Below are 27,986 nucleotides of genomic sequence, written 5' to 3'. Positions count from 1 at the left end.
AAACCTTATCTCCCCAGTGGCAAGGCAACATCGCTTAAAGAAATATAAAAATTGTTCTTTTGATAAAGGAGATGGTGAGACATGAGGGGAAAAGGTTATGGACTCGGGATGGCCTAGATGAAAGGTACATCTGATGCCTGCTTTCAGGCCTTTAAAATTTCCTTCGTCAGCTGTGGGGGATGTAACTTCCAAAAGGTTTATGGTGGGTCAGTACGGTTCCTGAACTTTCGCAGAGGGGGATGCCTAACTGTCCTAGTGTGGCTGCCAATTGACTGCTTTCAAAGACACTCTTTGACCTGTAGACAGCGCAGTATCACTCACCAAAGTGAAGTAGGAAACAAGGATTGCCTATACAAGTGAGAAATGTCTCCCTTTAAGGGATCCTATGTGAATGCTCTTGGAGCGAAGAAAAATCAGCACATCATGCTTGTTGGATTGCAAACTGCTTTCAGGGCTCTACCATTGGGTTTAGGCAAGCCTTCCAGAAGAGCTTGAGGATGTCCCCTAAACATCTCTCAAGGCTACCCGAGGAGACTTTTGGAAGAAAAGCATATCTGTATTTAAGATTGCTGCCACCCAGAAGGCCCACTGCTCTAGATTGTGGCAAGCCATCTGCAATTAGCTTCAGAGTACTTCCCTTGACTGTAAAGGGCGGAAAAGGTCTTTATTTGATTCAAGGGGACTGTTAAAAGTGTTAACAGCAAGTGAAAGTCCTGAAGCGGCCCCCATTTGGCAAGGCTGGAACAAAGGACCACATTTTCCTGGTTAGAGCTTGCTCGGCATGTCAACCTGCTGGAACCAAATTGCCTGCTTTCTACACATGAAGACTCGTTGGAGCGGTCGCTCTGAATAGAGCATAGTCTACCGAAACCTGAAAAAGCTTTTGCATAGCATTTGCTTATCCACATCCCTTGTATTGAATCCAGCCAAGCCTGCTCACTGCAATGAATTGTCGTGAGCCATAGAGCACTAGGAAAACCTATCAAACTGCGGTTGTGTCAAATATACTACGGGCCCCAAACAAGGTTTTCCAGATTCTGGCTGTCTGGCCATATACCTAGAGTCCTAGAGACCAGTCAAGGCACCCGTCTCTACAGTTAATCATTTTTTGTTTTTTATTATTAAGAGATTTGGTTTATTACAAACCTTGTCAACAATCCCACAGATCAAAAACATAACTTATTCAATGAAATATGTTTTTCCAATTCATCATTATAATATAGATAAAATCTAAAAACTTGGATATCCATATCCCAATATTAACAAATACGATCATCAATTCATGTTATCTTTTTGATAAAAAACATTCAAAATTTGATCATCCCAAAAACTGAGAAGTTTTCACCAGTTAAAAATAAAGACCAACATTCTTCAGCATTACAAGATTCTCTTGCTTCATTAAGGTTCCTAAGGAATTTAGTTCTCAACCCAGTCGGACCTGTACATAATAATGAAATGTGTTTTAGAGTTTTTATTTTCCCCTCAGCTGCACAAAACCTACATCTAGCATCCACCTGTTCCTGTTTGTAGACCAATACAATTTGTTTTGTGGGGTACAAATGGTTATCAGTATGAGGGACAAGGACATAGATGTTTTGGGAGACTATTTTGCACGCCCGGTTTTCTTTTCTCAAATTTGCGTAAAATCTGTTTTTTAGTCTCGACCATCGATATCCATTCCTGTTGCCATCATTTCCTCTTAACCACCCCCGGGTTTACCTGTAACATTTATTGTGTGGTTTCCAAATTGTCTAAAATAGCCGTACATCCTGATTTCAAAATCAAAAGTTCCTAAGTCGCGCTTCTCTGTATAATTAAACCGTGGATTCGAGTATGAGATAAAGAGATGCATCAATTTTAATATAAATCAAAAAAAAGAAAAGGAATATTTACATGAAAAAAAGAAAAAACTAGGAATATGGAAATAATATAAAAATAGTTAGATTCACTGCTATAAGAAATAATTTGTGCTCTTCTTGTGTTTATTTCCCCATAAAAGTTCTTGAGTTAGTTGAGGATAGTGTTCCTGATTGATTGACTATTACAAGAAACAGTTGTACTCCTGATATTTGAAAACATCCTCTTTAGTTTCTATCTCCCCTTGATAGTTTCTTGAGTTAATTTAAGGATAATGCTCCTAATTGTTATAGGGTCCTCAGTTAGGTTTGATGATGGGGCCTCGGGTTGTTAGAGGACAGTGATCCTGATAATTGAAAAGAATCCTCAATGGTGGGTCCTCGAATTGTTTGAGGAGAATGATCCTAATGATTAAAAAAAGAAGAATCCTCCACACGTGTTTCCCCACTCTACTTGTTGAGTGGTTCCTCAGGAGGAATATTGGTCTTGATGTGGAGAGTTGCTCCAATTGGTGTAGAGATATTACAATGATTCCAATAAGAGTTAGATGGGTTCTACTTGCAGTTTTCAGAAATTTAAAATGTTATATGCATAATGTTTCCCTAAAGAGATAAAATTAAATACATTGTTTACTTTCACACTCCCAATCATATGTTAAACTCATCGCTGCTCAAAGTATATTGTCCTCACATTGATATGTATCCTTTATGTCGCAGTTAATGGTTTTTCTGTGATTTCCTTTGGTTTAGTGCTATATAAGGCAGGTGTTGTGTGCCGAAAGTTATGGAGAAACAAATAATAGTTTTGAGTATGTTCCATGATGCGTAATCATCTAATTTGCTCAATATGTTGATATATTTAAAACTTTAATACAATTGGTGATTCGAATAATGATTAAACAAAATGCAGTTAGCAATTTGGATAGTGAAGCACTAAGTGCAGGACAAATGAATGTGCTATAGTAGACCTAAAAAGGTTGAGTTGGAGACAGGATAGTGTTCTAACAGTTCCTTAATATGGGCAAAAGTGGCTAGAAAAAAGACAAACGGGAGGTTTCCAGAACTATGTTGAAAAACTAATAATCCTGTTTGTAAGCAGGTTTAGCAGAATTTTTTTTTAAATCAAAATAAGGTTTCTGTGGCTAGAATATAAGAGACTCCTATTTGGCAGAAAGTCTTACCTGCTCCAAATCAGGATGTTGCTGCTCGCTAGCTTCCGATGGTCTGATTGCTATAGTGAAGTGTTGCGAATGGCTACTTTAAATGGCACCTGGTTGCGTCGGATTACGTCGGCGTGATGACATCATGCGTTTTGCGCTGAACGCGATGACGTCATGACGTATACGCACCCGCGTGTGTAGGCCATTTTGGAAGTGCTTCTTTTCGGCATAGGTTCTTTTTCTGATGTTATTACACCTGGGTTTGTGCTTCTAATAGAAATGACACTGCGCGCAATGACGTAATGCCGTAAACTGCCCATTATTAACAGCCTTCTGTAGAATATTTTTAATTTATTAATTGAAAAAAATTGACGAATAAGATAAGTGTTAAATATAGAAGGCTCTCCTGGCTTCTTTGAGCATTGGGTATATGTAGTGCATGTAAATTAACTTGGGCAAAGTGGGCTGGATTTTAGGATAGACCTCGGTCTGTACTGAAAATTGTGATGCTAGATGTGCAGAGTAAATTATTCCTATTTATGGAAATGGCAAACTCTAGGCATATCTAATGCTGACATGATAACATGATTGCAAAAAATAGATGCATGGTGAAGATGAGTGAGCTGTGCAGTGGTACAATTTTTGCATCCGAATATGTTGTTGTGTGTGATAGATTTGTGATATTGGGCTGAGTTAACCATAGAGAGGAGAGGGAGAGAGAGAGAGCAGAGAGAGCAGAGAGGTACAGAAAATGTTATGATTTGAATTGATGTGTGAGAAGGATGGATTCTAAACCTGGATAACATGTAGTCTATCTATGGAAAATGGAATAACTCTTGATGGGTGTTGAGTCCGGTATTGCATGTGTCCATGAGACAAATCCAAAGAGCTTCTCGTCTTCTTAAGAGGAGTTCAGTATTGCCTCCTCTTGGAGGTTGTTTGAGTATCACAATGCCAAAAAATCTAAGATCCTTAATCTGTTCAGGTTTGTGGAATTCATGAAAATGAGTGGCTATGGGTGATTTCATGTCCTGGTTCATTATGACTCTGATGTGTTCGCTTATCCTTATTTTGAGTCGACGCATGGTGCTACCTATGTACAGCTGGTTGCAAATGCAATTGATGCCATATATGACGAGTTTACTATTGCAGTTGATAAGTTGGTGTATTTGGAGCCATTTGGTTTTGTTATTGAGGTTTTTGCATTGTCAGAGTATTGGCAAACCGAGCAGTGTCCACATTTGTAGTTTCCTTGAACAGGTTATTGTAGCCACACATAGTGTTAGTGTCAGTACATCCTGATTTCCACTGCTCAAGAAGGTCATTGCTTCCCCTTGCGGTAACAGTGATCATTATTTGATATGGAAGGGGAGACTCGGACATAATACACTTCCGATACAAGAAAACTGCTTTCCATACCGTTACTGCATATATTGATATTGGACCTAACTTGTACAAATAACGGATGTGGGACGTCCCCTTGGTAATCGCAGCACCCTTCTCCAAAAAGTGCCTTCTAATGAGGCCCACATTTTCCATGAAGTAAATAAAAAGGCCTGCGCACCATACGTTAAAATAGGGATCACTTTTAGTTTATTGAAAGTCGGCACAGGAAGAGCGGAACATTTTCCAAATCTTTTGTCTATCAACATTCCCTGAGCAGTCAGACTTTAAATTTTTATTTTGAACTCCAGTTTACGAGGATTATCGTTTATACTGGAGTTTATGCATGTGCCCAAATAATCAACCCACATACCATCTAAATGGATGTTTTTGTTTAACCCACATCGAGCTTTGAATCAGGATGTTTGTTTTGTTGGTGTTTATCTCCAATCCATTTTTGACCGTATAGTCATGTAAACAAGTTAAACTGCATTGCTGACAAAGGCCATGGCTAATTCCAAAGTTTCATCCAAATCAGAAAAAACAATTTAACAAGAATTGGAGCTAAAGGGCATATCCCTGTTTCAGCCCTCTGTGAGTACTGATCCCCTTATTTAAGATGCCATGGGAATTTAATCTGATCTGAACCTTCGTAGAAGTGTATAAGGCCCCTCGTAGAAGTGTATAAGGCCTTGGTTGCCGATAGTAAATCAATCAGATAGTCCCAGGCCTTGAGCTTAGACCATAGAATTGGTCGACACTATCCTTTTTTAAGGTCAACAAAGGCCAAATACATTTTTATATCACTTTTGAATGCTTTTGTTTTCAAGAGGTTCAAAAGATCTGTCTGCCCATACTATTCACTCACTTCTGCAGGTGTGTCAGGGTTACCGCTACAAATAGTTTACCCAAAACATCCAGGAGGGCACTAGGGTGATAGTTAGTAGGATCTACCCTATTCCGTCTCTTGAATATGGGAACTATTATTAATTCTGAAATCCAAGATTCAGGCACGTCTCTTAACTACATTACCTGGGTAAATAGATTAGCAATGAAGGGAATCCACGCTTCATGAGCATCTTTGATCATATTATGTGTAAGGTCGTCAGGTCCAGGAGCTCCAAACAAGTTTGCTTTTTTAATTAAAATTTCTAGATCAATAGCATCAAATGGAAAGGACCAAGGCGTTCTAGATTTCTCTGAAGGCTAGTTTTGTGATCTCACCCACGGGCCCAAATAGTTTTCCATAGAATTTAATTCACTCTTCCCCTGTAACAATATTTGTTGAGAGATGATTGAGGGGGAATTTGATAATCTTCTGCCAGATTTGTCTGGAGTCTTTTTTTTTCCTTATGGCATTTAGCATGGATTCCTCTTCATTCTGTAACATTTGAACTCTATACAGAATCACCCAGTTTTTATTCTTTTGTTCCCTCTTCCTAACGAGTCCTATTTTCTGCTCGATCTTGTTTTTATTAATTGCACGCAAATCTTTCCACAGTGGATTCCTTTTCATTACAATCGTTTCATCGTATATATGTTAGTTGGAGAAGCTTGGTTTCTTCCCCCCTTTTATCTGTCATGATGAAATCAAACAATAATGGGACGTAGTTCACGTTCCAACAATTCATTGTATTTGGAAGTTAAAACGGATTAATAAGTAACCTATTCCTGCCTTGAGAGATTTCTACATTTGCTAACAATTTTTCTGATTTTTACGTTTGTTTTAGTACCCCATGTTAACTTTAAGAGGGAATTATCATTTTTTTTTTCATTTGCGTTACTTCTAAAGTTTTTACCTTGTTAATTATGTTTCTAGAGACGGAAAATAGTCTAGGACTCTAGATTGGACACCATTAGACAAGGTAGAATTACCTAGTATGTCCCCTTAGTTTGTCCATTAAGCATGTAGAAGTCTCTTATCTGCATAGCATTTTACCACCTCGCTGCTCTTTTGTGACCATTACTAATTGAACTATCAAAGTCCACAATGACACCACCTTTTTTTAAAAATCAAAACAGGGAATAATCAAGTCTCCACATATGACAAAAATGGGGTGTTGGATTGGGTACTATGATTATTAATAATGGCCATCACGGAATCCATTTATTTATCGGGCGCTATTGCGACAGGATTCCAATACAAATAAAAAATATACCCCATTTTTGAGTTCTCAGAGGCCCCCTGATCGACTTCCAATAGAGTAGCTTGCACAAAAGGATTTGGATTCCAGGTTGTGGCCACAGTTAGCACCAGTCAATTTCTCACAAGGGTAAGGAGTTCCAAAGAGGGTCTACCCCTAACCCCCTTATATGCCGGGTTAAGATGTAAACTGTAGCCGTCTAGGATCGGCGCCGATTGCAGCCAAGTTTCCTGCAAGCAAAATATGTCAAAGACTTGCATTTTTTTTTTTCAACTCAATCTGCAAACAAATGGGAAAAGCCCTGGGTATTCCATGCTCCCATTACCCAATCGCATCCTCTAGATAACTCTAGCTGTTATTTGTTGGTTTCAGTAAGGGAAAGTGCCGTCCATGACCACTGAGCTGGGACAAATAGGCTGTTCAGGTTTTCTGCTTCTTCTCTAACCTTACGGTCCAATCTATTTCTACAATTAAAAGTAACCTTTAGCAGACACTTTGAATTTACATTGGAAACACTCAAATCTTTCTCATTAACACTGGGCCCTAGTCCTTGAAGGTACCATTTCCGAATTATTAGTTGGAATTGTTTAATTGTCTTTAGTGGTTTTAAGAGATAGAAGAGGGTGAGCCTTTAAATGAATAAGGGGCTGTACGTCAGGTTGTATCTTAGATTTTTTTTAGATTTCATGACTTTTGACAAGCCCCGGTATTACGTGCCCACCCCTGGGTCTTGGTGCCAGGTCAAGCATCTTTCAGGCCAGATTGCAAAGGGTGCATTAAAGCGACAGTAGCTGGCAAATCCGGCTTCTTAGCAAGCAATAGCCGCCCATCTACTTGGCGCTGTGCTTGGCGCCTTGTTTATGGCAGACAAGAAGTTGATATCATGACTTGCGAGTGTCGCTTCTGATTTTCAGAACTTTCCTGCTAAGTTCCGCCTTCAAGGCCAACAGCCACCAGAACAAAAGGTCTCATGAGGATACCTCAGCAGCAACGTACTCCCCTTGGAAGCAAGACAACACGGAGCAACACAGGTTCGATCCCCGGGTCCGCGCTTAGAAACCTCTGGGTATTAAGCACGTTATAAATATCCTATCCCATCATATCATATCTAAACAAGTTCAGGAAGCTGGAGTGATTAGTCTGGCGAAAAACCTTTACCTAGATATAACCATTGCTTATCCCCAAGTATGCTCGATTTAAGTTCCAAATGTGAGTTTAACCAAAGAAGATAGCCAAAAACAGCAAGTGTAGAACCACTTACCAACAGGGTACAAGTTTGTGGCACTCATTCAGTGTGGGCACTGCAGGAAACACTCCTGTGACGCTCTAGGTCCGGAGCAAAGGTTTTGTAAGGTGGCTCCTCCCCAAACAGACTGGTTTCTCTACACAGTAGTCGCTCCCGCAACACTCTGCTTATCAATTTTAGTGGTACTGTTTTTCTGCATTATTGCCTGCCTTGTCCCCTGTCATTTAATACTCAGAGTGCTGCACATTTATTTAAGTCGGCATTATTTGTGTATTTGCATTGCTGGCATGGGCGGTTATTGTTGAAGTCATTGTTTGTGTTCAAGTAAAGTAATGCATTTTTTTATAAAGCCTTGTTTATAAAGAACAATAATTATGTTGAAGCTTCTACATTATGTAGCCTGCCATGGGCCCAAACAGGGTATATACTCAGTTTGTCTGTTTAACCTTAACGGCTATAGCACTGTGACGCTTGGAAACCATTGCTCATCCATGTACTCCTGATGACCCTCAATCAGTTTGTCACAATCTGTGTCAGTGTACACCAATGATCACATGCATTGGTACTTCAAGGCTTCAAGATGATCATCTTCATTGCATTCTATAGGTCACAATATGTATTGCCACACGCACGGTGGTCTTGGTATTCTTTTCCTGTCTGTCTAAAGCACTTCTCTATTATTGTCAGATGCTCTCTTGAAAGTTTTTTTATTTTTTTCAACCGTGTTGGTCGTTAGCTCTTTGTCACAATCTTCTTAGTGGGTGTCCTGGCTTCCTTTTTGGGCTGTTGAGTCTGTGCGTTTGCTATGCAAGTGGAGAAATTGTCCAAACAGTAAATGATCTCTTACTAAGTAGTTGTCCTATCTCAAAAAAAGTAGCTCGCTGTGTATTTTGGGAAGGTTTTACTTTTAGTTTGCTGGTGTCAGAATATTGATGGCAAGAAAGTGTTTCTTTTTTTCATTCTATGACTTGGGAACTTCAGTATAGTGACACCATTAAACGTTTGTGGAAATAGATGTTATCTGTGGGGTGAATCTATGACTCCACGTGGTGATTAACTGTTAGACTCAATGGTAGAGTCCATGACTGCCTTTAATTTTGTGGTTCAATTGGTTTTTGAACCAGAACATTTTCTGTTGATGTGTGTTCAGTGCACCAAGTCATAAGGGACATAACATCTTCTAGTTCACCACTACAGTGAGTTTGGAGATGGTTACTCACTTTTTTTTTCTATTGCTTCCCTCTGGTGTATGCAAGTATAAAGAGATTTGATGTCCAACATGTCGGTTGCAGATCACCAAATTGTCTCCAAGTGAGGCTGTTATGTGTTGCCCAGCACTGTAGTCCCTAATGTTATTCCTGATCCTCTGGTGGAAGCCAAAACATATTTTGTTTGTGGGGCCGTGGGGTTGCAGCAGTTCTGTGAAAGAGGGAACCTTGAGTCATAATTGAAAGAGATTACATTGCTCTTGAAGGCTAACAGGGTTTTCCCAGCTGGAGGCATCACTTCACTCACCAGGTTCCGAAACTGTGATCCTACTAATCACGTGTTTGAGCCTGGTGCCGAACATGTATCTGGTACTGCATCTTCCCCACTTTGCACTGCTTGGACTACAGACATGTTTCCCTTAGCATCTATCACTTCTGTGCAGGCTACCAGTCAAGTGGAAGAGCTGTAGGCTGATACTCCCTTCTCATCACATTCTAAAAAATTGGCTGTCTTCTCGTGCTGTATAATATTTGTACGGTCAGACCCGGCTTGTGCAGTTCATTTTAAGCTTTGTAATTTTATTAATAATGATGGAAAGCCACATGTCCCTGGACGGCAGACCTTGTTTCTGTAAAGGAAATTACATACTGAATGCCCTCTGGCATTACCTCTAACTTATTGTCTTTTTGGGTGTGCTAATCTTTAGTAACCTGTTCAATTAACCACTTCCAAGAAATAGTGGAGTGATACATATTGGTTAGTATATCAACAAAGAATGTCACTGATTAATCAATTGTACTCCTTAAAAAAATGGGCATTGTTTGCCAAATCGTGCATGGATCATAGTGAGCTGTGCTTATCCATACAGAGTAGGCTAGCCTAATGTACCTTCAAAATCCCCTGCTGCCTCATCAAGCGCTTTAAAAATGTCCACAGCCGAGCATCTGTTCATAAAATCATAGGAACTTCTGGCATGCACAAGTCGCACTTACTGACACTGGTAACTGGGAAGGATTTTAGCTCAAAAGTGCAGTGTCATCTCTGTCCAGCCCTGGCAATAACACTCTTAGTCGAACAATGTGTTTTCAAACTTTGGTCTTAGCATTCATTCCTTGATGGACATGACTCATCGGCAGCAGGAGCTCTATGGAAATATGCCTCCCAAAACGTAGTGTCCATGTGATAATGCATGTGTCTCTAGGGCACTCTCACCAACTCCCAACGGCCTCTTTGAACCTTCTTTGTGAAACACCATGTAGTGAGGTCAAATTGACCATGAAGCGTCTCTAGTCAGCTCTGCAGGTGAGACAATGGGGGTCATTCAGGAATGGTGCAGGTGCATCTGTCGAGTTCTGCGAGCGGGTGGCGTTCCGCCCGCCAGTTCAGACCTGGTGGGTTTAAAAAAAAAAAAGGCACCCGAACTCGTAGTTTGTTGGTCCGGAAACCATGGTACTGGCAAGCTTACTGGTACAGTTGTTTCTGGACCGGCAAACTTATGAGGCCCAATGTGTCCTCTCAGAGCAAGAACCCTGATCCTCCATATTGTTAATGTGGCGTTAGAGGGATAGAATTTTCTCTTTGCTCTTTCTTCTTTAGCATTTCAATAAGATCCCAGTTTCCTAAAGCCCTTTGCATCCTGGGCTGACCTACACTCTCCCTCTAGACCTGTGACGATTTCTATCTGTGGAGCCACATTACAACTCCACATGTGTCACAATTTGTTCTCTGGGCCAGTCTTTAATTTCTCTGTGGGTGGAGCTCCTGTGCCACAGCACTTTGACCACCCTTTAGAGCACGGGTTGCAGCGTGTGGATCTGTAGTTGTCTTGAACTATGACTTCCATGAGCCCTCACCATTGACTGTGCTGATCTGAGCAGGTGGGATTTGTAGTCCAAAACATCTGGGGCCACAAAGGTTGTACATCTCTGATTTAGAGGAGCCTTCAAGAGCACAAAATTAAAGGCAGCCATGAACTCTACCATTGAGTCTAACAATTAATGCCATCCTCGAACAATCTACCCCAGCCCCCCAAAGGACAGCAAAGTTATGCATAGTGTGGCAGTGATTGTTTAGAGCTTATTTAGGGGTGAGCTGAGCATAGGTCTGTTGTGCAGCGAGTCTGAAGCTGTGCATGATGTGGTTGAGAATATGCTACAGTAAGTATGCATGTGCGGCTGCGTGTCTGTAGCGCGTGAATGGTGAGTGTCTGCAGAACGTGACTGAGGGCATGTGTAGTCGTTTCAAGGTATGCAGGGTAACCGTGAAGCATTTGGAGTGTCTGGTGGGTATTTAGGCTGTGTTTGGAATATGCAGTTGGTGGCCTTTGGCATCTAAGGACGACTGTGCTTCAATAACTACACTTTGTAGGCCATTCACAGTATGGCTGTGAAAGTGCAGATTGTGCTTGACAATAGACAGTGATGGTCTGCAGTATGTGGTAAGAAAACAAGAGCAGCACAAGGACTAATGTTTCTGTATAGCCATGTAGGTTTGCAGAGAAATTACGGAACATGTTAAATACTCCCCAATTCTAAAAGAGCAAATATTCATGAATTTAGAATGAGTTCCCCCAGGAAAAAAAGGTACATTGGAGTTGGGGGTAAGGGTTATAGTAGAGGTAGGTGGCCAAGCGAGGGTGTGAGAAACACTTCAACAATGAAAGGGGCAGTGGGAGACGGGCACACGATTGGGAAAAAAGATAGGAAAATTTGATGGCTGTTCATAGATCCCAAATTTCAGTTTCCCCATTGTTGTGTTCCCTCTAATGTTACAGGCTCCTAAAAACATGGTTTAAATTGAGGGCGAATGTTGGTCATTGGGCCTTGATCACTTCTTGCACTTCCTCTTTTCAGTACGCTTTTCATGTTGAAAACATTTTGTTTCTTGCCAGCATGGTTGTCAGTTTGTTTTCTCTCAGTATTGTTCTTCAAAAGTGTTTATTCGTTTTTTTAACATACAAATGACAACTGAAATGCCCTCCGCCCTATGGTCCCAAAGCTCCATCTCCTTTCCCCCCAGGTTGTGCGGACATATGATATCAATATTTACCACAGAGACCCATTCCATCGTAAGGATGTGCCAGATCTCGGACAGCCAGTCGTGGTCTGCGGCAGTCTAAAAACTGGAGGGGGGTATCTGTACTCCTGCCCTCTGTATAGCAGTAGACGCACAGAGCACCCCAGCCAAGAATCCCTATATGGTAGAATGGACGAGCAACCAAGGTTAAGCTCTCAGGAGGTGATGCAGGCTGGTTCTTAAGTACAGTGTAGTCCCCAAGCCCTCCCACAAAGGAATGTCAACACACTGTTATGTGCGAACACAGTTCTTTATGTATAAAAATAAGGTTAAAGATTATATACCTCAATGTGTTTGTTTGTTTTTATTATATGTATTGCGCACCAGACCCATGGGTATTCGGCCGCGAAGGCATAAAGAGGGTTGTTCAACTTAGGTTACATGTTACAGATTAAACATGGGGGTACAGCTATGGTTACAATGCTGTGTATATGTATTGTCACAAGTGTATATACAGTAAGTTTACAAGAATGCAGATGTGACATATAAATAAGGCAGAACATGTATACAAAATATACATGAGATCCCAGATGTCAGAAGGGTGAAGTTAGGCATCATGTTCTTTTAGCCATTGAATCAGATTGGATCTGAATTGCCGGTAAGGGAGATCTTCCCTTGGAGCAGGGGGAAGGGAGTTCCAATATTGTGCTGCTTTAACAGCGTAGCTGCTCCCACCAGCTTTAGTGAGTTTGAATCTGGGTACTAGCAAAAGGTTGGAGTTAGCTTTTCTAGGATGCGAGAGGCTGTTTGTCTGGTGAATCTGTCTGTAAGGTATTGCGGGGCTGCGTGGTTAAGACATTTCATGTGTAAGGGATGCTGTTTTGAGGAAGATTTTGTCTTTTGTGGAGAGCCAGTTAGTAGATCTCCTTTGGTCTGATATATGGGCGTTTTTAGGGAAATTTAGGGCGTCTCTCAGGGCATTATTTTGAAGTGTCTGTATTTTGGCAGTGATGTGTTTGTTACTGCCTATGTAGAGGGTGTTGCAGTAATATAGTTTCGACCGGATTAGTGCCCTTGCTAGAATGACGCAATTATTAGGTGAGAGGAAGGGTTTGGCTGCTCTAATTAACTTGCAGGTGTAGGCAGTGGCTGAGGCCATGGCATTCACTTGTTTACCAAAGGTAAGCGTGGAGTCTATGTAGAAGCCGAGGGTTTTAACTACTTTGGCCACAGTAATGATGTTATTGTCAATTATGAAGGAGTCCGAGTTGGGACCTAGTTTTTTGATGTCGGAGGAAGTGCCTAGAATGAGGAATTCAGTTTTGTCATCATTCAGGCATAGACCGTGGGAAGCCATCCATGCCTGGATGATGAGGTAGACTCTATTCACAAAGGCCAAATCCTTGTCATAATTTCCCGTCAAAGGGATGAGGATCTGTGTATCATCTGCATAGTTAGTGTAGGTGATACCTAGACCGTCTAGATCATCGAAAAAGGGGCTTTGTGAAAATATTGTAAATGGTGGGAGATGCACATGATCCTTGGGGTATGCCGCATGAAATAGGTGTGGGGTCTGCAGCTGCTAGAGAGAACTCGCATTGTCCTGTTATCTAAGGAGGACTGGATCCATGCGACTGCTTCATGGGAGAAGCAGGCTGTCGTGACCAGATGATTGCAGAGTATTGCATGGTCTACCAGATCGAATGCGGCAGAGAGGTTGAGGAGTAGTAGGAGTGAAGTCGTACCTTTTATCTCTTAGTGTGTCTATTTGTGCCTTAAGATCTAGGAGTGCAGCCTCAGTACCATGCTGTGGTCTGAAGCCGGACTGTTGAACTCCTAGGAGGTGGTTTAGTTCCAGGTGGTGCTGAATTTGTAGATAAGCTACTTTGTCGAGGATTTTCAGTAGGAACGGCACAGTGGTTATGGGGCGGTAATTGGTTGGGTTGGAGGGGTCCAAAGTTTGCTTTTTGAGGCGGGGAGGACCCAGGAGTGTTTCAGGTTGCTAGGTATGGTACCTGATGTAAAAGAGGCGTTTATGAGTTTAGTAATGAAGGGTGAGAGTTCACGGGCAGCATCTTTTATGATTTGGGCTGGACATGGGTCGCCCTGGCAATTGGAGGGTTTGAGAGTGAGGATGACTTTCTCAACTTCTTTAGTGGAGTCTTTGCAAAAGTAGAAGGGAGGGGTGTCCAGTGTGGGTGGAGAAGGAGTGGAGCCTTGGAGGAGGTGCCTATGTTGACAGTATTTGGGACAGTTATGGACGCTTTTTTGTTGTGGATCTTCGCCTGAAGCATTGTTATCTTATTGGCAAGGGCATTTTGTATGCCTGTGCACCAGTCCTTATCCTTGAGGCAAGAGTCGGGAGCTTGGATAGGGGATTCTACTTCCTTTAGGATGGCGAACAATTCTCTGGTGTTGGATTTGGCTTGAGTGATATGGGTGTTGTAGGATGTTTGTTTCGTAAGGATGATTTCTTTTTTTGTAGAGGGTAGCTAATTTCTTCAGGTTATTTTTATTGATGTCTGAGGGGTCTGATCTCCACGTTTTTTTCACGTTGGCGTTTCTTTTGTCTGATGTCTTTCAGTAGGGGTGTGAACCAGGTATTTAGGTGTTGGCGGGGTTTGCTCTTCCTAATTTTCAGTGGTGCGATAGCGTCCAGAGAGACAAGCATCACTTCATTGTACTTTCTACCATGGAGGCAGGGTCAGACTGATCTGAGATGGAGTTTAAGGTGGGGAGAATGAGAGGGATAAGATTTTCAGGGGTAGTATTTTTTTTATTTCTGGTAGGTGCGGTGGGAGCTAGGATGCTGTTGTTCATGGGTGTGGTGGCTTCTAGGGTGATGGATACCATGTGGTGGTCGGACCATAGCTGAGGCATTATAGAAGTGATGGTGGTTGGGCAATTATGTTCAGCAATCCAATCGAGGGTCCTTCCTTTGATATGTGTAGGATCTGTGATCTTTTGGGTAAATCCCAGTTCCTCAAGGGTGCTGTTAATTTGTAGAGCATTGGGGTCACGTGAGTCATTGAATCCAAGGTTGAAGTCGCCTAGGATGAGACATTGAGTAGAGTTTTTTAGATAATAGGTTCATGAGGTCTTCCTCAAATGAACCTAGGGGATCTGGTGGTCGGTATATCAGGTGGATGGTGATAGTTTGGTTGCTGGCAATGGTAAGTTTAGCTGTGAGAGATTCACAGGAGTTGGTATTATGGGGTGAGGAGAGTCTTAGGGTTAGGTGATTTTTGACAATTATAGCAAGGCCGCCACCTCTAGACGTGGTGCGATCCATGCATATAAGAGTGTAATTATCTGGGATGGCTGGTCCTGCTGCAGGATGAAGCCAGGATTCCGTGATGGCCAGGAGATCTAAGTTCTCATTTTGGATTATGTCCGCTATTTCAGTGGCATGGGCTACCTTAGAACGGGCGTTTACTAAGGCGCCTTTTATTCCAGGTAGGGTAGTTGGGGCAGAGGGCGGCTGGACTTTGTGTTGGCATTTTGGGGGAGTTGGATTCTCTAAAGATTCGACTGTTGAGTTGTAGTCGGTGTTGGCCAATGTTATCTATGTGTGGTGGAGTGTTGGTGGTATGCAAGGTGTGCCTATTTCGATTAGAGGCGGGTTGGGCATTAGATAGAGGGTCATAAATTCTTGGGAGTCTGGCGCGGAGTCTTAGGTTTCGCTGTTGGAGGCTGCAAGGTTTAGTGGCATGTTGGCTTGCTCCAGGGGTACACTTCCGTGAGGTAGCTGGTTCTGTGGCTGGGATAAGTTCATGTTGTGAAGGGTGGTCAAATAGAGGATGGTTCTGAGTAGAACTGTGTAGAATAGTGGTAGATACATAGTAAGCTAGTGTAGGTGGCTTGGAGTGCTGGCCACCTAAATGCAACTTTGATAGTGCAGATGAAGATAGGTGAGCACTGTCTGATAGCTGTTGGGCATGTACAGGCAACCTGAATGCAGGTTTGCTAAAATAGGCAAGAATAGGTAAGCATTGGCTGGTAACTGGTGGGCATGTACAGGCAACCTAAGTGCAAATTTACTATAACAGGCAACCTGAATGCGAATTTACTAGAACAAGCAAGAATTAGTGGGCTGGTAGCTAGTGGACAAATACAAGCAACATAAATGAAAGTTTATTAAAGCAAGCAACCTAAATGTGAATTTACTAAAACGGGCAAGAATAGGTGGGCTGGTAGCTAGTGGACAAATACAAGCAACCTAAATGTGAATTTACTAGAACAGGCAGCCTAAATGCTAATTTACTGGAACAGGCAAGAATAGGTGGGCTGGTAGCTAGTGGACAAATACAAGCAACCTAAATGCAAGTTTACTAAAGCAGGCAACCTAAATGCGAATTTACTAAAACAGGCAAGAATAGGTGGGCTGGTAGCTAGTGGACAAATACAAGCAACCTAAATGTGAATTTACTAGAACAGGCAGCCTAAATGCGAATTTACTAGAACAGGCGAGAATGGGTGGGTGTGGATCCGGTCCTGGGGTACTTGCAGACGGCAGATCCGGCATGAACAGGTAATTAATAACATACTTTGTACTTTGGCAAATCTAATATGGCAAATATACAATGTCTATGTGGTAACACACTTAGCTATTGACTCCTTTAAAATGCATCAACTGCTGACAGTTACAATGGCATACAAGTCCTATAACAGTCTGTATCAGGATAGATCATGGGAAAGAAGACAAGTTGGGTTAAACAATGGCAGAATAGTACTTTAGCTACTAAGACACAGTTCTGTGGGAGGTGCCCCCACCTGGGCAACCTGTAATAAAAAGTATTAACAAGCCCAGTCCATTTATGTTTAAAGAGTCTTTTTTCCTGGTTAAAAATGTTCCACTACCCCAATGTACCTGAGTTTAGCAGAGTTTCTTCGACGTCTCGCGAGTGGACTCTCTGTAAAGCAGGAGCCGCAGTCTTCGAGATTCTGTGAAGAAAATGTGAACACTGTCGTCGGGACGCCAGCTTCAGATTCCGCAGTGCTCCTAGATGATCGATCATGGACGTCCTGTGTAGACGTGGCGTGCAGTAGCCATCTATGACGGAGTTTGGTGCCACAAAGATGACTGTGATGAGCGTAGGCCCGGCAGCGGGTGTTGGGTGTTGGCGTCGACAATCGGGACTCGACCACAGCTAGATCTTCACTCGTCAGCGTCTTTATGGACTTCATGTGGCGGGAAACCCACCAGCGGACTTTCCTCAGTCGTCGGCGACCTCGGCTTTCTCCAGCGGAGCAAAGCGTCGACAGTGATGGCAAGGGAGCCCTTTGTTTCAATGTTCTTAGGCAAGGTGGACCGTTGTGGCTCCGGTCGTCGAACAGCACAGCGTCAAGCTGTCCCTGCTTCTGGGCAACACGACTCGACGGGTTTCCAGCAGTCATGGAGATCCTCCAAACCCCCTCGATTTCCTGGTGATTTACTTCATTGTCTCTCTGCGGTCCCAGTCTCCGGTCGACAGCCTTTTGGGACTGACTTCCAGGGTGCCTTGATGAAGATCAGCTTCTGCACGATGTTCCCTCGTACCTCGGGGAGGGGTCTCCTAAACAGGTCCTCTGTTGGATCAGTCCTCGACAGACACAACAGCTTTTGGAGTATGTCGATGGTGAGCAGCAGCAAAACATATTCCAGCTGGGCTTCAAGGATAAGCCGTTTAAGTCTTACCTTCAGCTTCTGAACAATTTGTTAAGTGAGAGGTCCCCAGATACATACACATCTGTCCCTCATTCACACTGCTGAGCCAAGCTCAGTAAGCCAGTCAGTCAGAAGGGCATTCATGCAGGCAGGCAGCCAATCAGTCTCACAGTGCATTCAGGCCATTCACTTCCACCCAGACACCCATAACAAGGAATGTGGATTGGGGAAAGCACCCGGCCTTTCAGCACAACACATTGCATTCATGTCATTTCAGGCAGGGCTGTCTCATTCTTTGTGTCACACACACAGAAACCAGACACCCATAACATGGAATGCATAATGGTCACACACACTAATCACCCCGGTCCCACCCCAAGGGTGTACCCACAACATAGTCACTGGGTAGGCTCCAGCCAGTCAGGCCTGGACTTCCCCGCACTACCATATATGGTTCTTCCACCCAACAGCCAGTCAGGGGAAAGGACCGAGTCTGGGCTTCCCAGGACTTTGGGAAACCAAGGTAACAGGTAATAGAAACCAAGAGGCCACAGGGGCCATCTTTCTTCTATCAGGAATCGACTGATTCCTATGACAGGGCCTGGGAGTCCCAAAATGGAGGATACTCAGAGCACCTGTCACATTCAGCATGGAGCTGCCACTAGCCCATACCCAGCTCTGTGGGCCACACACAGGTGCCCAAAAACATACACTAGTGGTACAGGGTTATACCCCTACCCATGGGTGCCATAAGGGTATCCCAGGGTCTATGTTCACCACAACCAAAAAGAGGAAGAGCTGCACTGCCAGGAGTCCAACATCGACTCCTGTGCAGAAAACAACACAGAACACACACAATAAGGGAGTATAGGACAAGGAGGCCATGTCCCTGCAATGCATTTCCAGCATCACAGGCAGCCTCTTTCTTTTTCACTTCCTAGCTACCACCAAGATCACTGCTAATCAAGATCGCTGCTAATGTGAGGACCATGCCAGCTTTGAATGGCGCTGTGTCCTTATCCCACAGGCCCAATATGCATACTTCGATCCCCAGGGGTAAAGTAGTGTTTAGTATTTCATTAATTGAAGCTTGTATCCGTTCCCAGAAGGGTTACAAAACCGGGCAATCCCACCAGATGTGGCCCAGTCCCCCCATCCCTTACAGGCCCTCTTAACAGTCTGCCGGCACACCCGGGTACATCATCTGAAGGCACACCGGAGTGAAGTGCCATTGTCGGAGGATCATATACCACGCCTCCCTCCATTGGATTGATCTAGTTAGTTTAGGGGTTTTGCCCCAGAGAAATTCCTACTCCTTCGGGGCTATTGGCCGGTCCAGTGACCCCTCACACTTTCCCATATCGGGCCTTATATTGATAATCGTGCATTCTGTTATAAAGTGCTGAAATCATATGGGTATCCCCTGATTGAGTAGTGATATATTTCTCGAAAGCGGTGAACTGTCGGGTGGCAGCTAACCAGTTGGATGGGTGTAAGGCCCTGTGCCGCAATTGGTGGTAGTGAATTCTGTCCCCTTTGTTGAAGCCAAAGCATTGTTTGCATTGTTCAGAGGACTTAAACCTCTTGCCTGTGCATCAAGTTCCTAAGTCGAAGGCACCCCAATTCCCGCCACCTCCTGAAGGCCCTCCCTCTGCCCCGGGGGTAAATTGTGGATGACCAAATAGGGGAGTAAATGGGCCGGGTATGTACGAGAGCTTCCCCATGCATATTAGGGCGTACCACACCTTCCCCAGTAGTGCCATGGTCTGTGATGCCTGCATACTTACCGGTCTATCTGGCTTTGACAGCCATAGAACCTCTGCCAGAGGTAGGAGAAAATGCTGAATTTGGCATTGAAAACTAAAATTTAAACAATGTCAAGTAAGGGGAGCAGGGGCTGTGAGGGTGTTCCTCGCTCTCCTTACTCGACAATAATGCAAATAGCAGATGGCGGGGGTGTCCCTGGCTTCCCTAAAAAGGATTGCGGGGTCAAATAACGTTATTTAAAAAAAGCTTCCTGCAGCAGAGGAGCAGCAGGTAAGTCGGCCGCAGAGGTAAATATGGATGGTAGGGGGATAGCGGGCGGGGTAGGGGGGTGGTGATGTGCGTGATTATTTCAGATCGGGCATTTCAAATTCATCATATTCAAATTCCACATTTTTGTTTACAAAATAATCCCGCACACCTGACACCTACAACTGCCCAGTCCATGGGGACCCATCGCTTCTAGTCTTCCCCCAACAGCCACAGCTTGACCACCCTCAGCTGGGCGTCTTGGGACATATTGACTGAAATTCACGACCAACAAGCCCCCCATTGGTCTTCAAAGTCATTTAATTTAAACTTTAACCTTGAAGAGGTATATTGGAGTTTATGGTGTCCCTGCCTCAATTTCACTTTAAACATATAGGTTTATCAATATTGGACACACAGCTAATGCTGTTAAGCTTATTCTATAGGTGAAAGGGACTGGCTCTTGGACACATCTTATAAGGGGATTGTGAGCTGCTTCCATGAAGGGCATTGTTAGTTTGAAGTTAAATGATTTAAACAAAATGAAGTGATATATAAAGTGGATGGTGTACAAGTCTTTTAGTTTAGAAAATCCATTTGCTGACATAGCAATGGTCTAACAAACTGGGAAGTTCTATTTAGCATATTTCTTATTGTAACTTGTGATAAAAACCTATGACATCAGCTTGTAAGGATGCTTAGATAGTCATAGGTTCAGGCACTTAGGGAAGTTATGGCGCCCTGACAAGGTTTGTTTACATTGTAGCTACCTATGACTTGGTGCAGAGCAATATACTTTAAACAATTCATAGTCCATTTTGTGCCCAATTTCCCATGAAAAATGTGTTTCTCGTAAGTGTTGTATTCCGTGATAAGCTAAGCTTTTTTTTAAAAATGTGCCTTACTTGAAAGTAGTCAGTGTTACCGACTAATGGAAGATTTCTTTGCTTATAATTAAGGAACTTGTCCGGAAAGGAATACCACATCACTTTAGAGCAATAGTTTGGCAGCTTCTATGCGATGCTCAAAATATGCCAATAAAGGACCAGTATTCAGAACTTTTGAAAATGACCTCACCTTGTGAAAAGCTCATAAGAAGGGACATTGCTAGAACATATCCAGAACATGATTTTTTCAAGGAAAAGGACAGCCTTGGACAAGAGGTTTTATTTAATGTTATGAAGGTAAGTCAAAATGGTTTTCTCTCTGCATTAATGTAGAACTAAGTGTTGTGTTTTTTTTAAACGAACTTGAAATAATAAAATGTGTTCATTGTGTAAGATTTGAAGACCAATCTTTTCTTTATTTTCTAGGCTAGTACTTAATGTTTCAGAACAGAATGTTTGTCTTGTTCAAACTATGAAATAACACTTTTAATGGGAAACTGACATGAATTATTGATATTTTAAACAGTTAAAACACCAGTGCCATCTTGGGGAATGCCAACAGACTTGTAAAAATGTTAGCTAGTACCAAAAAGAACGCTTCGAATGTAGTGTGTCCTCCCCACGTATTCCTTATCTGTGATTTATTCGTAAGTCTGCTTGCAGCTTCGGCGATGTTTTTTCCATAGTATCTGGTGCAGTGCGTTGTCGTATTGGGGTCCCCGAAGGCATCAGTCCTGTCCTTGGCCATGACATTGTGCTGTTATAAGATGTTTGCGCGGTGACCAGTGCCTCAGTTCCTCTTTTCCGCATGCTCGGCACGCTTCGGACAGTTCAAAGAAATATACAGTGAGAAATCGCTGAAACAATGAAGTTGGTCAATTATGTCTACACTGAAGTTTGGCTTCAAACGGTGTTCCTATTGTGGTGCTAAAATGTCCTTTATGGACCCGCATAGGATCTTAAGTCAAACATTCTGACCCATAACACCAGATCACTGTTTGCACAACACGTTTCTGAAAAACAGCATACTGTTTTGCATGAGAGATTCATGATTCTGGAAGTTGTTATACCGTTCGTTGATTAGAGGTGGAGATTTCGCCACATGCCGTATACGGCGTGAAATGTATTGCTACACCAGTTAGACACGTTACATCCCAAAGGTATCAATGAAGAGTTCAGTCTGCACTGCTTCATTTGTAAACTATATGCACCATAAGATGGGTAAGAGAAGCCGAACATACGAAAAGAGGTTTGCACCTTTTGAGATAACATTGTTGATAGATTACATTTTGTACATTTCAGGGAGTCTTTAACAATATGCGGACTGTATGACATGTTGTAACAATAAGAATTGATTAGTCAGATGAACGGTTATTACTAGTGGAATTAATTGCTCACTCTTGAGATAATAACGTAACTACATTGGATGCTGTGAACTAGCTGCTAAATAATTGTCTTTAAATTGTAGCCATGTGTTCAGCATCAACCACATTTTAGACAAAGCAGGTATGGATGGTGTCATAACATCTGAAAATGTGAAAATTATCAGTGATGATATACATAGTTTAGCGTAACAACTATACGCACTCACCTGTGAATGTCATGATATACCTAATGATGAGATTTGTTTATGAACATTAAGCGATTTGAAATAACTGCTTAGTGATTTTGGTCCCTGGCCTCAGTTGGCATATTTCAATTGCACTTGGAATTGCATTGTTTGTGTTCTGGATTTGGAAATACTTAGTTAGGTAATGGCACATGAGGCCATTTGGTGTTTATTTCGGGGGATTGGTTTCAGTAGCGAATATTTTCAGTTAACAGTAGTTGTGGATTATGAATTGTATGGTTGATTGATTTCGGTATATGATTTTCCATAGTGTACGCACGGGTGTACTGGTACTTTAAAGGTGGCCGCCTTGTGTGGATGCAAACATCTCCAGTCCGAGTACAGAAGTGCAGAGGGACAATTGATCATGTGCTGGTTTGATCCGTGATTGACACAGACATTATGTATAGAGGCCTTGTGGATAGTTGTGGGATATATTGACCCACTCTGCTATACTATGCGGCCTCATTCAGCTATGTATGGTGTGAGAAACAGCAAAATGGCGGCAAAACTCTTGTGCACGCCAAAACCCCCAAAACCGTGTTTTACACACACAAAAAGATAGCTGCACAACCTGCCCCCCATGGTGCATGTATGGTGGAACAGAGCACACGCTGCAGAAAAAGTGCCAGTGGGCTTCACGACAAGTAAACATGGAGTACAGAGGGAGAAGCGGCGCTTTGCCAGTGAAACTCCAAAATTCGCCTGTAAATGACATCTACTTTACTGCTGAAACTGCAAATTACCTGTAGAAAACACTATCCAACACTCAATATCTAGCTTGGCGCTAAAAAGTCATTTAATCTAATGAAGCACTGTGAATTTACAAGGTCCTGAAATGTTAAGAGTAAGTGGCACACTGGTCAAGTGGCACAGCGAGTAGAGCGCTCGCTTTAACATCCGTGCAGAGCCTGCTAACGCAGGTTTGAATCCAGGCGGGGCCAAACTCAGCCTTTCATCCTTCCGAGGTCGATAAATGAGCACCACACACCGTGGGTAATAATAAGCAGCGGTCAGATACCTGAGGGTTCGTAGCGCTATATAAGTGCCAAATTATTATTATTTATTATTTTTTATTAAAACATTTTCTCAGCAAAACCGGATTGCCTGTGAATGACAGTTCCTGTCAAACTCTGTGCAGGCACACTGGGCTACCTGTGAGTGACAGCCCCTGTCAAATGGGCTCTCCTGATTAAACTTCAAGTTGTCTAAAGCTAAAGATTTGCCGGATTAGCCAATATAAAAGGACTGTTGCTGAAAGGAACATGGATCTCAGTTGTTTTGATCCCACGGGTTTAAAGCTAAGAATGTAATTTATCTATGTCATCTGATGCAACAAGTTTGTTTTGTGCTGGATTTCAATGTCAAGAAATTAAAATGTAACTTGGGCTGACTGGGCCTGCAAGAAGTTGAAAAACAGGTTTCCACCCAGGGGGAGGGCATTCCTCTCAGCAGATGCTCACTGACATATGATAATTGTGGGGTAGGACAGACTTTTGTCTGCTCCCAAGGACTGAACAATGGCAGATTCGCCAGGCCAGGAAATGGACGTTTGAAAGGGTCGTAAACTAGGCTTGCAGAAGGAAATCTCAAAGGTGGGGGGCTGCTCCTTGCCTCCAGATACAGACAAAAGGCAGACCATTTGCTGCTAAGAATATGTAATGAACATTTTTTTAGAGACTTAAAACTCTCTATCAGAAATGGTGAAAAATATAAAAAGGGCAGTTGTTAATCGAATTTTTGGCCCTACATTTCAAAACGTGTTGGAACTATGAAGCATATTCTGAACAGGAATGGCAAGGAGGATAGCTTAGCGGCAGCGTGCTCGACTTGGAAACAAGATGACACTGAGCAACACAGGTTCGATCCCTGGGTCCGTGCTTAGAAACCTCTGGGTATTAAGCGCGTTATAAATAACCTATCATATCATAATATATGTGGTTTTATGGGAAATGTATTTATGCAAGAATTGTTAAACTTTGCACACACATTTCTATGGTAAACACGCATATTTGTGTACATTTGGAGAAAGTTTGTAAAAATGTTTTCATGGAGAAATTGACAAAATGCTGCAGAAAGGCAAAACAGGGTCTCACACCTGCGGGATTTTGATGAACAGATACTACATAACATATGTAATTCTTGTATGTGATTTTCGTAGAGGTTACACATGTATAAATATGTATTTAGGACAAAATTCGATTTTGCTACTAGTGGCTAGGGGAGGTTTCTAAGGATTGTAAAAACCAAACCATAAATTTGACATCTGTCCTTGGTCCAATCACTCGGATGCAAGGCGGAGATGAGGCTCTGATCCAATCCCAGTTCACAGGGGCAAGCTTATTTAAGCCGGCTCATACACCCATTTTTTGTGATGTCATTGTAAAGGATAAATAGAGACATCTGACAACACATAGGACAGCGAAGCACTCTGATCCAGCATTCAACATCCAGCCTTTAACATCCTTCCAGATCCAGATGCCAATCACCAGGCCAAGCAAGTAGCTGAACCATTTTCAGCTAGGCCTCTCATCAATTAATCCTCAGCTAATCCTTACAACCCAGCGGAGCGCTGTGGTGTGGGGAAGCATCCTGAAACTATCTGGCTTGCTACCATAATGCTGGCCTGATGAACTCGCAATCCCGCTGATCTGAAATATCCAGAAACAAGAAGGCCAGATCCCGTGCAGTTTCGGTGACCGGCCTAGCTGATCCTGTCCCGCGCCTGATGTGTTGTCCTTCCCTGATAGACCGATCCATTGACCAGAATCTTGACGGGCCAAAATCTTAAATCCCAGTGGATTGTATTAACAGGACGCTAGAAAACTATTGTACACCTTGCCGTATCTTTTTCCACCCTAATCTCTGAACTACCCTTACTTCTATAACCAGTAACAATGTAAAAATCTCTAGTGCTATCTTATTCTGTCTATTTGCTAAAGTGTCATTTTCATAGTCATTTCTATTTGTGTAACTCTGATCCAAAAATCCTACTTCGAGTGTTTGGACTGGTTCCGCCAGGGAAGGCGATGGGGATCTGTTACTGAAGTCCTGAATCAGTCTCAGAGCTTACTTCGTCCCAACTTGGTTGTCTAGTCTGAATGCTCTAGTCTTGAGTAAAAGCATAACCCATTTTTTCTGATTTTAAACGGAAGTGCTTGTCCAAATTCGTGTTTTATTTCCGAAAAACACCTCTCACTAAAACCTCCATAACTCCCTCAGTTTGTAGGATAGAAACACAATTTCAATTTCTACTGATACCCAACATCCTCCGCTATCTCCACAAATGAAACTGCATTGCGAAACAGTGTATTTGACCCGTTTTTGTAAAAAATCACATGGTAAAAGTTTGCCGCGAATTTACGTTTTGCAAGTTTTACACTTGTGAATTGCCTTTAAATTATTTCCCACTTTGCCTTTTAGTTCCAAATGTTTTCTTTTGATTAAATCTTTGCTTTTGCTTGCTTGCATCTGTTCAAATTGGCTCCCGTAGAAATGTATAATACTTTAAGTATTTTTGACCACATTTAGTGTTTTTGCTCAGCCAGTTTCAAAGCCATGCTGACAGTTGAAAAGTCAAATCTGTTTTTCTCTTTTGTGTAAAGGGGGAAGGTGGGAGTGATATTCTGTTTGGTCTGCGTTATTCCTGAGTACCTGCTCTCTCCTCACATCGATTTAAATTGCCTATTGGTGGGTTGAGGGGTTTTGCACGGGGAACCTCTAACCATAGTGCTATCTGTTAAAAACCAACCAAAAATATTCTTTTCCTTGCTGCATTCTTTTTGTGTTTGTAACCTGATTCCCAGTGCATAAAATATATTAATTGTTCCTGTCACCCCATTGGGGATTGTTGTTACCCATTAAAAATATATTGTGATTCAAATTCTAATACATAAATAAATACCTATTAAAAATATATTGTGATTCAAATTCTAATACATAAATAAATATTTACCGTTGCAAACTAGCCTGATTCCTGGTTCAGCGTGACCGGGGTGTTATTTTCTAGAAGGGTGCGATATGAGTGGTATATCATTCAGAATATTGAACTTATAGATAAAAATAAATAAGTGTTTCATTTGCGCACTACATGCTAGGCAAGACTTGGGTGTGTGCCTGATTGAAATCCCTTACAGAGTAAGCGGGGCTTGGCAGTGAGATGGTACATGTGTATGAAGACTTCACTGAAAAGTCATGGTAAGGATTGTAAGGCTGCACTATATTTAGAGGTTTATGTCATACATACGAGATAAACATGGAAGGTGTGACTTAGGAAGGTTTCTCTGACCCATGTATACTTTGCTCCTCAGAATTTGTCCTAATACCTGGCGTGGTCTTGATTAGCGCCTTTGATGTATTAGCACGAATCATCAGTGTAGCGAGGCGGTCTTGCCGTTCAATAACTTGCTGAAGTTGCTGGACACTGTGAGGATAGCTGGATCAATGGAAGTGCTTTCATGTAGTCTTTGGGAGGTTTTGAAGGTATGTCTAACAGGATATTCAGAGGGATGCCAGCTATGGCATGGTTAGGGGTGGTCTAGCACTGGTGTTGGATTTAGTTAAATAATTTTGCTGATAATTAGGCACCGTGTTTATTTAATATTTTTTGGTGATCTAGATTATGTAGCTTCCTGCGAGGGATGCCTGCACATTGTTTTAAGTTTGGAATTGGTTTGGCTCTACATACAGGGGTCAGGTAGGTTTGGATGTTTTCAACATTTTCTTTGCTCACTGGTGTATCAGAGTTTTCTTGTGGCAACACGTGGTGACACAAGTTAGTTTATCTCTGAAGACACAGACATAATGCCCGGCCGGGCTGTAAGTGGATGTGTTCTGGTGAATATGACTTAGGGGTGTTTTGTGGGTTATTAAAGCACCGTTGGTGTTGGTGGAGGAGTATCCGTATTATTTGTGAACTTTAGGTCAGGACCATTATCACTAAGTGATGGGCTAGTTTAGCCAATATTTGGTTCTAGGGTGACAGAATTTTGCAGTTAGTGGTTCATTAAATAGTACATATAGTTTTATAATTGCTAGCTTTAATTTGCTTATGTTCATGTTTACAGTTGTCCTCCTGAAGAAGAGGATAGTATCTGTCGGTTTGTTCTTTGCTGTGTCCCCTCCTGTCTGACCCCCCCCTTTGCCCTGCCTGTGCTCCCCTCTCCATACCCCCATCTTTGCTCTCTGTCGCCTCTATCTTTTCTAACTGTTTTTTCTCCAGCATGGGGTCTGGCATGGATTCACATGCTCATGAATATTCCCCGTCGTCAGGCTGGGAATCCTCGGTAAAGAAAAAACCAGTATCAGTTTCGTTTCTGATCTGTCTTTCGTAGTAATAACCAATCACTGGTCTCTGCGTCATACTGACCACAGCCAATGACTGCCCTCTACCTAAGCACCGCCTCTGGCAGCCATCTTCAGATTTTTACCGCACATTCATGTGTTGGGATCCTCGTGCTATTGCTCTCGAGCGTTAGTGCTATTTTTTTCACGTTTTTTCTCAAAAACTTCGTTTTTTCGGTCAAAAGAGCCTGAAGCTCCACCGATTCTCCATCCGATCAACGGGGACCCGTGTCGGATTCGTCTGCGCCCCTCAAGGGTGAAGATTTCGTCGAGCTACGCTTTTGGAGGACTCCAGAAGTTTCTCAGGCCCGGTCATGGCCCAGGAGAAGGGGAGCTCGACGCCCGGAAAGCTGTTCAGGGTCTGCCCTGGATGCCAGCTGCAGAACGTCTTTAAGGAGGACGAACACTCTTTTTGTCTTTACTGCCTACATGAGGACAAGACGCACGTGGAGAAGGACTGTGCGTTTTGCGGCA

At 42.6% G+C, this 27,986-nt stretch overlaps 1 protein-coding gene across 4 annotated transcripts in view; it reads left to right on the top strand.

Annotated features, from left to right (window-relative positions):
* EVI5 (ecotropic viral integration site 5) overlaps positions 1-27,986 on the top strand; it is a 2,339,304-nt gene that overhangs the window by 455,905 nt on the left and 1,855,413 nt on the right. For all 4 annotated transcript variants that reach the window (XM_069641804.1, XM_069641802.1, XM_069641803.1 and 1 more), the window contains one exon: positions 20,633-20,857. In XM_069641804.1, the coding sequence (XP_069497905.1) occupies positions 20,633-20,857 (225 nt within the window). The remainder of the gene's footprint in view (positions 1-20,632; positions 20,858-27,986) is intronic.

The sequence above is a fragment of the Ambystoma mexicanum genome, chromosome 1q (genome assembly GCF_040938575.1).
Source record: "Ambystoma mexicanum isolate Mex_15411 chromosome 1q, UKY_AmexF1_1, whole genome shotgun sequence".
NCBI lineage: Eukaryota > Metazoa > Chordata > Amphibia > Caudata > Ambystomatidae > Ambystoma > Ambystoma mexicanum.
Note: the sequence above shows the minus strand (reverse complement) of the source record. Positions and strands in the feature narration are given on the sequence as shown.